Source organism: Schistocerca piceifrons, chromosome 5 (assembly GCF_021461385.2).
Source record: "Schistocerca piceifrons isolate TAMUIC-IGC-003096 chromosome 5, iqSchPice1.1, whole genome shotgun sequence".
NCBI lineage: Eukaryota > Metazoa > Arthropoda > Insecta > Orthoptera > Acrididae > Schistocerca > Schistocerca piceifrons.
In genome coordinates this window covers 337,273,855-337,286,914 of record NC_060142.1, presented here as the reverse complement: position 1 = coordinate 337,286,914, position 13,060 = coordinate 337,273,855, and the positions used below count along the sequence as shown (strand labels likewise).

The 13,060-nt window shown below is 39.6% G+C and overlaps 1 protein-coding gene and 1 long non-coding RNA gene across 2 annotated transcripts in view; one reads left to right on the top strand and one right to left on the bottom strand.

Annotated features, from left to right (window-relative positions):
* The window catches only part of LOC124798492 (minor histocompatibility antigen H13), a 39,475-nt gene extending 32,470 nt beyond the window's left edge, over nucleotides 1-7,005 (bottom strand). The window contains exon 1 of the mRNA XM_047261929.1: nucleotides 6,768-7,005. Coding sequence (XP_047117885.1) covers nucleotides 6,768-6,959 — 192 coding nt within the window. The 5' untranslated portion in view covers nucleotides 6,960-7,005. The remainder of the gene's footprint in view (nucleotides 1-6,767) is intronic.
* A 64-nt stretch (nucleotides 7,006-7,069) lies between these two features.
* LOC124798493 overlaps nucleotides 7,070-13,060 on the top strand; it is a 77,132-nt gene continuing 71,141 nt past the window's right edge. Inside the window, exon 1 of the long non-coding RNA XR_007016946.1 lies at nucleotides 7,070-7,191. This is a non-coding gene — a long non-coding RNA (uncharacterized LOC124798493). The remainder of the gene's footprint in view (nucleotides 7,192-13,060) is intronic.

The following is a 13,060-nucleotide window of genomic DNA, read 5'->3' as shown; positions in this document are numbered from 1 at the left end:
TTCGTCCCAGCGTGCAGAGGACATTTTCAGGGGGGATCGTAGCTTCTCTGTCTCCAATTCACACCCTGACTCACTGACAGCAGCAAAATTCCATTCATACATACTTCCATGCAGCAATGTGAGACATCACATTTTGAATACCGAACATGGTTGGCCATTGTCGATTGTTGTCGTCCACTATTGCTATCATCTCATTTTGGCAGACTAGCCACATTGGGATCCAATATTCGGTTTTATGCCCTCCTCCTCCTTCCTACTGAAATCAGTGGGATGTATTATAATCTCTGTAACCTCTATGTATAGCCTTTGATGGTACCTGCTTGCGGCTGCCAGTACTCTAGTCCTATCAAAATTAATGTGGTGATCTCCTGGCTGTAAAGCACTTTCCACAACAGCAAATCTGTCAATATCTCTCCACCTGCAATTGCCCTTGTACTCCTCTTGTCATTTTTTTGACCGTTCTTTCTGAAATACCCATATACACATTCCCACAACTACATGGAACCCTACAAATTCCTGCTTTTTCCAGAAGCTGGCAAGCATCCTTGGCCGATTTTAGGTAATCTTGTATCTTCCGTGTGGGTCTGTAGAGTACCGCAACATTCCCTTTTTTTTATTTTATGCAGTCAATAACATTCTTAACAAAAGGCAAGAAAATCTTTGATTTCACAGGCACCTGTGCATCACTATGATTTCTGTGCAGTGGTCTTAACGCTTTTTTACCTCAGCTAACAAATAACCATTCTTGAGCAGTGCATGGGTGTGAGAGTTTATTTCTGCATCAAGCAGCTCTGGTTTGCAGATGTCCCTTGCTCTATCCATCATCATTTTTATGATATCTCACTTTTGTTGTGGGTGGTAGTTCAAATCCAAGTGTAGGTAATGGTCTCTGTGGATAGGTTTTTGGTAAACTTGTGCGGCCTAAACGACCATCTTCTTTCTTACCACGCCTCCACAAAACAAACATATCATCTGGGAACTGGAACTAAACATTCAGTTTCTTGTTGGCAGCCTTGAATGTTTCCACAAAATAATACGCTATGCCTGAGCTTAAGGGGCTCCCATAGCCACACCTTCTGTCTGTTTGTAGAACACATCATTCCATTTGAAATACGTGGTTGTGAGGCAATATTGAAACATTTATGCAATATCAGGAGGAAGAATCCAATTCAGCTGTAACAACACTTCACTGAGGGGAACCGTAGTAAACAGCGACACCACATCAAAACTAACTAACATGTCTTCTAGCTGGATGACAATGTCACTTAATTTACTGATAAAATGTGCTGAATTCTTGATATATGACTCAGACCACGCCGCTTGCCATCATATTAGTGTGGGTAAACAAAAATAGGTGGAAAAACCAATAGCACTCACTATATGTATTTGTGCATCTTTGGCAACCCATACAGTTCTGCTGGTAGTGCAACTGAATTGTACAGACTTTTTTTTAATCAACAATGTGTGTGTGTGTGTGTGTGTGTGCGAGCGCGCGCGCATGCGTGTGTGCGAGCGCGCGCGCATGCGTGTGCATGTCGCGACTCAGCATCTCCGCTATATGGTGAGTAGCAACTTACCTTCTCTAATATTGCTACATTCCATACTGAATTTTCCATTGTTTAACAATATAGTTAATCAGCATCAGGTTGGATTCCATTTGAACTACTGTGCCCAGTGACTGACGTAATTCAAACTAGAAGGAAGTCAACAATAAGTCATGATTCAATCTGTACTTTAATTGCAGATCTAGTTTTCAGCTAAAGTACAGTTATCATCAGTGCATGTGAAATGAGTCATGAAGACTCAACAGGCTTGTAAATGCATTTTATTACACGGCTTTGGCGCGTACATATCTTAATTCATCTAATTAATCAAATTATGCTATGTACATGCTAAGGTAATGTAATAATGTGTATTTACAGGCCTGCTGAATCTATATCACTCATTTCATATGCTGTGATAATAGCCGTACTGTGGCTGAACTCTAGATCTGCAATAAGGTACAGTCTGAATTGCGAATGACTATTTTTCCCGTCTGAATTGTTGATTATGATTGCAGTGTGTACCAGATTGAGACTGGCCAATGGACACTTTTCACCTAGTCGGATGGATCGTGCTCCTCATTACTCCATGTCATGTCCTGATACACTATCATCAATGAAAACAGCTACTTCAAACATGCACAAGGCACATGTGCTGGTAATCGAAGCCACCATGATAGCTATGGACTAAGTGAACATTATTGTTGACCAGCTGCATAACTTCATGCTCAATGTTTTCCAAAATGGTGATGGCATCTTCCATCAGGACACTGTCCTTGTCACTAAGTCAGAATAATGTCACAATGGTTTGAGTAGTGTGATAAGTCTTCTGGTAATGTATAATCAAGATATTGAATGTCTGCTTAGTGCAAATAATCACACATATGTATTTTTGGTTACGTATCTACAAAATGTTGTTTTAATAGCTGCGTATGACAAAAAACGTAATACTGTACACATGATGCCTTGGCCACCAAATCTGGATGATCTGAACCGATGGAACATGGATGAGATGCTATCAGGTAACAGCTCTGGAGCCACAAACCACCAGCTCTAAATTTTAAGGTAACTGAGTGATCAGTAAGTAGACATCTGGTGCCACATACCTCTAGAAACCGATCAAAGGTCTTGTTGAGTTCATGTCACACACAATCACTGATTATGTGTGCTGCAAAGGTGGCACAACAAGCCAATAAGTACGTGGTCATATTGTTTTGTATCCATAGAGGCTATCATGGAGACACCTCCAAACATCCTATCACGTTTAGCACTATTTTGACGCTACAATTGATAACACCTGTGGTCAGGGTAGTGATCAGTAAGAATACGAAACATCTATGTCCACATACATACTACACAAGCCACCATATAAAGTGTGGGGGAGGGTACCTCTACCACTAGTAACACCACTACTCATCATTTCATTTCTTGTTCCACTCGCTCATAAAGCAAGAGAAAAACAAGTGGACCTGGCTTTTGTTTTGAACTCTTTCAGTTGTTTACCTACGACACAGATGCTTATTACCATGTCGACCACAGGGGATTTTGTGTGAAAGTCACAAAACAGTATGTTTGTACTATGCTCTTGCACGAACAATTTTTTAAACGGGGAATTAAAAACTGTGGCTTTTGTTTTGATAGTTCAACTGCCACACCAGACTAACTGGAAGCCTTAGACCCACTACGTCATTTTACATAGAGCCCGAATTTTCTCGGGTTCTCAGTCACAACTATTGCTATCAAATCTCTATTACCTCTGCTTGCCATTAATCGAGCATTCTGTAATGAACAGAGTGCAACAGCCTTTCCTCCCTCAGCATTTGCTGAACTTTGCTGCTAAACCACACTGGGTTTTTTCTATCATTAATTATTTATTAGAGACATACTTGCCCAGAGCACAATTTACAATCTGCTTAAACATTGTCCATAATTCCTCTATATACATCATTTCATTTTGTTCGCCCAGATAACTGAGTCATCAGCGTGACGGATTGACGTCCTATGGGCCCGGGTTCACTTCCCGGCTGGGTCGGAGATTTTCTTCACTCAAGGACTGGGTATTGTGTTGTCTTCCTAATCATTTCATCCCCATTGGGTGCGCAGTTCCCTCAATGGGACGTCGAATGTAATAAGACCTGCACCAAGGCGGCCAATGACGCCAAACGCTCATTTCCATTTTTCATCATTTCGTTGTCCAAGTGAGATGCTAACAACTGCTTACCTGTTCTTTCTAGCAGAGACACTCCCCTGGCCGTCTTGACTGATATATTAACTTTCATAACCATAGTCATTACAATGGCATCACATCACTAATCCTTCTCTACCTTGACATAAGTAAGGTCTGGCCTGTTTGTAGCTACAAAGTTAATGACTTTTCATTGTGTGTAAGCTACCAAAGAGCTGCTCAAGATAGTTTTCAGAAAACTGTGCTCAAAAGTACTTTGCAAGACTGTGTCTGTACCCCAAGCAATGAATCCATAGACGTCGCAATCTATACTTGGTACGTTACAGTTGCCTCCAACTGCAATACATTATCTGGATATTTACACTCTGCTGACAGCAGGCTTTCTTTGAATGATTCTAAAACTATCACAGAGGAACTGGGTGGTCAGTAGAAACACCCTACATTAGCTCAGTTTCAGCTAGACCTGTTATAGGCAACCAGATAACTTCACTGTCACACTCAATTGCAACCTCAATAGAGAGTATTTTTGTCAACTGCAATGAAACTCCCACTCCTATGACATAAAATCTGTTCTCCCGGTAAATGTAGTGCTGGGTAACTCAACATCAATTATGTAATGCAGTAGGGTGGCAATAAAACTTGTTACAGTTGACTGGAGGGCTTTGTGTCAGTCTCTGACAAAGTGAGGGTGATTGTAAAGGAGATAGAGGAGAAGGTTACATCACGATGACCTTATTTAGCACATGGATAACCTACATCAGCTTATGTAGAGTCTGGTGCATAGAAAATAGTCAGTACTATCATCTTAAGTTTGTTCTTCTTCCCTTTTTTATGGTTTTCAATCTTGTGAAGCTTTATCCAGTTTTTAAGTTATGGAGCAACAGAAGAATGGGTGACCTCACTGCTCAAAGTTCTTTCAGCCACTATTTGACCTTGGACTGCCAGTCTGAAGTACTTGGGAAAGATGTTTACTCTGTGGGCAGCCTTCAGGTATGGGACTCCTTGTGAAAGCAATGTTTCTCAGGCAATTTGGCCAAGACTGAGATGTAAGAGACACCACACTGAAGATGAGGGGTTTCTCAAGGAAGGGGGCAGACAATTAGAACTGCTGTGATGGCTGGGCAACAGAGGTACTGTAAGCTTTATTACTGAATTATCTGGTGAAAACTGTTGTTGCAAAGCTTGTCACTAATTACAGCATGGAGGCATTCCTCCCCCTCCTCCACACTGAAATACATGTCTCTCAGCAGGCCTGTACTGCTGGATTTTTCACCCTTTTTGGTAGATATGGTGTAAAAGTTAGGAGGGAGACATTTACAAGACATTCTATCATGCTGTGAATGCTTGCAACTCACATACTCAGATGATTATGTGAGAAGACGTCTGCCAATTTAAAGCAAGAGTACACGTTTCCAGATGTCACGCTGGTAATTCACTGCTTTTTCTTTTTGCAGCAGTGTGCTCCACTCAAATATCATATGAAAGCTCCCGTATAAAATCTGTTTCCTTTGACCTTTTATAGATGCAGTAAATGAATTTAAATTTGCCTCTTTCCAGATTAGCAAACAACTTTCTCTCCAGTTCACCATGATATCTCAGTAGAAGGCGATCTGAGTAGTGTGGAGAGTAATGGTCAGCATTTATCCAAACAAAACCACCTTTCACCTCCTCTATTGTCATCACTTCCCCAGATTTATCTGCTGCCAGCGATTGGCAGCGAATCTCTGACAATACCAATCGCACCTGTCAGCAAAATTTCAAAAAAATCATTAAAAGTTGGTTGAAGGTCATGAGACAAAAGCCAACATGCTCTACATCAACAAATACAAATAGCTGTGGAAGGTTCAACAGTTTTGTATCTTCAATGTGCTCTACAAGAAACAGGTTTTATTACCATCTCTCATGACAAACCATCTACTCAGGAGGATCTTGCTTTTGGGATTGGTCCTCATTTCTGTTAAAACAATAAAAATGTGTATAATGAACTCCAAAATACAATATTTGAATCATTTTAAAATTGAAGATTTCTATTTACACACAGTGGTACTTTATAACCAGTAACTGATGAGATTCACATATTTACAAAATTTTACATGTACAGATATTCTAGGATAATTGGCTGTGTACAACATAACATCTTTAGCAATTCTTCCTTATCTAAGAAATCGCGACTTTCACTGAATTTCGCAATCACCTACAATTTCTCCACAACTGGGTTTATTAACTTTATCATTGATCATGAATGCACCTCCAATCAGACCACAATTGTTAAACCACAACCTAATCAACCAAACCTACCTGTGTGACATTTACATACAGCATTATTCCTTACAGGTCGACCAGTTGGTACGACAAAAGCAGCACAAATTTCTAGTGTTAAGCATTCGAGATTAACTAGCCCTCCTCTTCGATATACTCAACTACTGTGATTCTAGTAAACAGTAGAACAGAGCACTCTCTCTTCTGCAAATCCAGATTGTTCACCAAATTCTCGTTTCCTATATTCCTGAGCAATGTGTCCCACAAACTCAGATAGAAATAAGAAACTGCAAACACTGACTGCAGCTCCAAACAATTAATTTCAATAACAGTTTGAAATTTAAAAGTATGGCATAAATACTGGCAAATTTTCCCAAAGTCAGTGGTCTCCGAGAAATCACATTAACATGGTCCACTGCCTTAACAGAGTAATTTTTTCCTCGTTACATGAAAAATTTGTCGGCTGTCAAAACTGAAACTACTATCAAGTAAATTACCAACTTTTTCTTCTAAATCAAAATAATAAGTTAACAATTTGTTTATTTCTAGCTACTTATATAAGTTTACAAGCATTGTTATACACGTGCAAGTGCAACAACAGAATTATGCTGGAAAACATTTCATACCACAATTTAAGGAATGTCAAACAATGGAACATAATTTCTAACGGGGCCGATAAACATTAAGCAACTTTTATGCTTAAGGCAGTTTAATTTTAGAGCTGCAGCATTTCGGAACCGTTTATCAAGGTTCTCGTATCGTACACGTCAATTACAAGTTACCTTCTGCTCCTTATGGTGTCTCACAGAACGGAATGACCCAAAGAAAATTGGTAGAAGAGCCATAATAACGAGACTTCCGTATGCGACTGCCATCCCCTCAGGGGTTGCCGGTGGTCTACTTGTGCCATTATTCGCGTTTTCTGTCAAATTTTCTTGCAATTGGGACACCGCTTCCTTCACCACGTCTGCCATGGTACACAGAGACGCCGATATTCCACATCGACTGACGCAAATCGTCGGCTTATCTACCGCTCTTATACTCTTTGTTCATGTACAGAGACATTTAGAACGACAGATAGAAGATACTGTTTACAATATTGTTATGACGTACATGAAAACTCCATCAAGGGTAGTGACAATACTACTTTGTCAGAACTTCCATGCACTGAAGCTGATCTCACACTATCAGAGCTGATGTCAATTGGTAAGGCGATTTTAGTGGGTTATCGATGTCGAATACAGAAAATAAAGCGTTTGCCGCACTTAACATAATATATAGCAGGTAGACTACGAAAAAGAGTAAATGTGTCCAAGAATGTGTTGTACGATACTTTACTGCTAAAATCGGACCCGAACGAGTTTGTACATTATTCTCGGATGAATCCTCCACCTTAACGACAAATTATTAATATTTATACAACATGAAATAGAGAAATAATACGTTAATGTCAGAGGCAATTGCAGTGAACGAGAGATCGATGTAACAGATTTCTGGCTACAGGTAGGTCATTTGAGTGCTTGAAGCTGAGTGCTGCGGTATCAACAAACAGAATTAGGAAACTTGTTATTGAAACCTGTGAAGTAATTACATTCGTCCTGCAGTGATATATTCAGGCAATTCAAGAAAATATATTTTACGTTTTATGATAATATGGTGCGGTAGACACTTACTTTGCAGACCTATTAGTAATGATAGCATATACGCAAAATGCATTTCGAAGTACAATCTTTCCTTACACACTGTTGTGTAACTCAACAAGCTAGTAAGACCACTACGTTTTCAAATTAATAAAGAAAGCGCTCCAACAGTGAATCCTCCATTCACCATCCAAAAGTGATAAAAATAACGACTACCCCTGCATGGTCGAATTTTAAAACCGTTTTGTGCTAAAAGACTAGTTGAAAATTTAATCTGAGGAGTGACAAGCGCGAAGACGAATTGAGAACGTAAACAGAGCACTGTGGTAGCTGGTTCATGAAGCTCTGTCAGTATCTAAATTGCGAATATTGTCAAAAACTGCTCGTCAATATTTCTAATATTGGCGGTAGGTCAATACGTTCCATCAGACGATCACTATATTGACGGTTTGTCTATATTAGTGAATGTGTAACAGCAGCTTTAGTGCGACGCTAAATCCACGTCCATACAGAGTGTGCCCGGCCACGCTGCGACCAAACTCGGGTCAGAAATAGTAAGAGACACGTCATCTGAACAGAGACGCCCACGAGCGAACGAATTCTTGAGGTGTATCGACATTGCGCAGAGTTTATTCGTTGTTGAACAGAGCAGTGCGGTTTGACGGCCGCGCCGAGCTGCTCCGAGTCTCTTTTCTTGATTTTACGCTGCGTGGTGCAGTGCGGCGGTTATAGATGCGACTGAATTCTTAAAAATAAATCAAGTTATTTTACATACAAGTTACTTTCTCGTTTTTGCTGTACTCTTTCGAAAGACTCTTTGGCGGAATGGAATCGATGAAAATTAACCCACCGGTGTCTTTGACAGTAATACCAATATAGAAAAACTACTTAAAGGCGTCTTTACCTAGAAAAATGGTTGCCAGTCCCAAAAACAGAAAAACTGGACGCAGTGTCATACAAAGCTGGACATTTTGACCTGAAAGCAGAACTCTATACTTTAAATAGAAATAGTTAGTTGGGTATTTTCAGTAATTTATTAAAACTAATGACAGTCTGTTTTCTGTGAGATCAACCATAAAAGTGCTTAAACTTAAAAAAAAATTAGTATTGAATATAATTTGACAGTTACGATAGCAAATAAGTGTTCAGTCTTCTTAATTGCTGTCTTCTTCCTAACACGAGAAAGTAAACTAAAAGTACTTCATTAAACAAAATAAACAACTTTCTACCCTCCTGGGGCAGAAAATGAAAATATATTCAGTAACTTTGGTCATTTTAATTAAACTGTTTTTCATTAGGCGTGTAATGCGATTTCTTTTCATATTTAATTTTTTTGTATTCATCTATGCACTTGAGGCATTGCCTACAGCTCAATTCTACAGGGCGATTTTTTTCCACTATATACAAACCCTAGGGATTGATCGATGAAAGGATATGGAACAAAAAAGTTTTAATGCAGTTGTGTCCGGAAATGCATGGTTTCCATGCTAGAGAGACCATTCATTCATCATACTTTGTTGCAGAGACTGTGGTGTAAACGCACTGTATCATGCAGACACATTTATAGTGTGCATGGTTTCCTCCTAGAGAATGGTACTGTTCCTCATACATCATGCCCTGGTGCCCTCTCCCGCCATAGTAAATGGTAATGTTGTATCCGACTGATTTCTCTTGATGACTCACCTTTTAGTGGATGTGATATAGTATTCCATATTTGAATCGAGAACTTGTCAACATGGTGTTTATTTTCAAAAAGGCAAATGGTGGTGGGCAGCAAGGTTGTATCAGGACACCCATCCCTGCTGACAACAACCACATCATTCAATGTTCATTAATTGGTGACTGTATTTTGGGACCAGTCTTCCTTCCATGTCACCTAATAGGCAGGAAATATCAGCGTTTCTTGTGGGCCTTTGTCTCCCCTGCTGGCAGAAACGCCATTGATGATTCAAATGATTATGTGGCTGCTACATGGTAGTGCCCTAGCCCACTTCACTGTTAACGTCCCGACTCATCTCAATTGTCTCTTCAATGGTCGATGGATCGGACGAGTGGGTCCAGTTGCATGGCCTCCTCGTTTGCTGGATCTCAAACCATATGACTTTTGGTTCTGGGGTAAAATACCATCCTTAAATGTGTGAAAGGAGGGAAGCATTTTAATTATCACTGATGTTGAGTGAAAATAAAATAATCACTTTTTGAAGTTCTCTATATAATTGGACAGTGGTAAATTCTCAATCATACCATTGCAGCAACTTAATAGTTTAAGCCCAAACATTCACAAGTACGAAGTCGAATGAAAACTGGAAAATTTCAATCACAGTTAATAAAAGTTCACATAATAACTTAGCTGCTCCATATGATGAGATACTCGGAGAGTGTGGTGAGGCAGGAACCTAGGAGTACTGGCAAGTACAACTTAAATTGTTGCCTATGAAACTTTTGAGCATCAGTAGCATCCATGTCCTATTTTTTGGTTTTCTTATGACATCATGAATGTTATCCAATCAGCAACCAGTTCTCCAGCATTCGCAAAGGTCATCTCTCGTGCCAGACCTGAAAGCCTGCACACACAGTCAAACAACTGTCAACCTTTACTAAGTTTGTCAAATATTTGATTCTGTATGGCACTGCTTGACACATCTGTCAAGCATAAACTTCGTCTGACACAGCTGAGAGAAATTTTGATTGGTGCGAATTTTTAGCACAACTTAACCTGAGAAATAATTCTTAGAACTGTTAAAGCTATTTCATTTCTGTGGCTTGTTTAATATTCGAGGTGAGGAACAAAGCAATGTGTTAACAGTTTTGTAGCCTAAATATTTGTACAGAATTTCCTTTGTTAGGTACAGAGAGACATGTGTTTTTCGTAAGATGAGTTACTGCCTGAAAGTTCCAGTCATGAAAGCTGGCATCAGCTGGGAGAGCGCTGTGCTGACCACATGCTCTTCCATATCCGCATCCAGTGATGTCTGTCATCTGAGAATGATACAGCAGTTGGTACTGTTGGCCTTCCTAGGCCTTTTCATACGGAATTTAGTAGTGATATGAATATTAAAAATGTAAACAGAGCAGAATAAGTGTGAAGTTGTTCTCTCAGGGAATGACTAGTAGACATATGGCAATATTAACAGTGAACTACAAACTAAAGACAGATAGCGTCCCATAGCAGATATAAATAGTAATTGTATTTTTTCTGGGTGTCAGAACAATTTGGCTGTATGCCCCAACTTAACATGATGACTGTGACCTCACTCGTCACAGCTTTGCTTTGTTTAATAGTCTTTCCGGTTTAGAATTGAGCTCAATGTGCCGTAACATGTTGACTGCCACATAATGTCAATGATAGTCACAGCAGAACCTTATATCTGACGCCACGTCTCTACCGGTGGTCACAACAGAACCTCACATCTGAAACCAAGACTTGGTCTGGCTGTGAAACATCCATCTCTATGCATGTGGTAGTCAATGAGTTAACCAGCATGACAATGCACTAGGTGGAGAGTCATATGACTTCTTGTTCCGGTCATCAATCGTAAGGTTCGTTTGAAACAAATCTCCAGAAATGTCACTTGCAAGATGTCCACTTCCATTTCTGCACAACTGTTATATCCTGTGACATCAGTGTTCTGCAGTGCTAATATCTATCATAGCCTCCTGGTGTGATCTTTCTTTCCATCATGCCTTCAAATAGCACATAATTTTCAAGAGCAATTTATTTTGTAATACAAGGGAGTACTCAAAAGAAACTTAACCTTTTTTTCTATGAACTCATTTATTCACATTTTAAGCCCAAACCTTCAAACTCTTTCAAAGTACGCTCCACTTGCTCTAATACACATGTCTAAACTTTTATTCCATTTTTCAAAACATTCTTTAAATTCATCTTTTGTGATGGTTGACTTGACAGCTCCTGCATCGTTTTCTTCTTCACCTCAGAAACATCAGCAAGATGATTTACCTTCATGACTTTTCATTCTAGGAAATTAAAAAAAAAAGTTTGGCAAAGTCAGATGTGTATTGGGGGGGGGGGGGGTTGAGAAACAGGGGTCACACCATTTTTTGGTCAAGTATTGTCGTACAGACAGGGCTGTGTGAGCAGACCATTATCATGATAGGAAAACAAGTAACCCTACTGCAACAAATCAGACCTTTTCTGCTGCACACTGTCACGCAACCTTTTCAAAACTTCCAAATAGAAAGCCCAGTTAACCATCGACTCTGTGGAGTAAACTCTTAATGGACTATTTCTCTCACATCCAAAAAACAAATCAGCATTGTTTTTATGTTTAATTTCACTTGATGAGCTTTCTTGGGATGAGTCAAACTTGAAGACTTCCACTGGTTTGATAGTTCCTTTGATTCAGAATCGTAAGGATAGCACCAAGTTTCATCCTCTGTGATTTTTTTTAAAAGTTGAAGTCTTTTGGGAATCTTTTTTCAAAGCACACAATGCTTCCATATGACCCTGTTTTCGTTCTGCAGTTAGCAGTTGTGGCATGAATTTGGCAGCCACCCTTTTCATTATCAAGTCTTCTGTCACAATTCGATGTACTGAACTCCAAGTCACTCCCAGTAGCACTTCTTAAGTGGTATGCCGTCGATCTTCGTTGATGAGGACATGAATGTTTTCAACATTTTCATATGTTCAGGTTATGGAAGGATGACCAGAACGAGATCTGTAAACTGACATTTCACTATTTTTGAAACAGAAAAACCACTCAAACACTTTGTGTTTTCTCACATTGCCCTTGTACGCCGTTGTTAACATTCCACGAGTTTCTGCTCCACTTTTTCTGAGTAAAAAGTGAAATTACACCGCCGAACACTGTTCACGAAAAGCACCCATTGCAGAGACGTCAAATACGCAAAACGGTTGTCAGTATAAAATCTGCCAAAACTAGTCCTGACTTACTTCAGTGAAAGCACTCTTCTTAATTATTCTGGAATTTCTGCTCTCTGTATCCCAGTCGCATAACACAGTACTACAAAAGATCTGCGCACCAAAAAACTATTTTGGTTTCATTTGAGTACCCCTCATATGTATGCAACCATTCTCTTTCTTCAATTTATAATGTTCTTTTTGAGCACTTTCTTCTCATTGACTCATTGCAGGACTACTTCGTTCCTTACTTTATTTAATTATGGATTTATTTATCGAAAATTATTCTGTCAGAACTTCCGATCTTTAACAGTCTCCCATAATGGCACACATCAGAGGCTTCTAATCGAGTAATTTCTGTCTTCTCCCCTGTCCTTGTTCCGCAACCACAAATTGCAGTGCTCCAAATGTAGCTTATTACGAAAAATTTTTATAGGCTCAAATGTATAGTTTTGGATGTTAGCAACTGTTCCTTCCGTAGTGACCCAAAGGTGAATGTGGCCACTATGGTGCGGAAGTGCTGGGCTGAGGATGGCTAGGAAAACTCTACTGC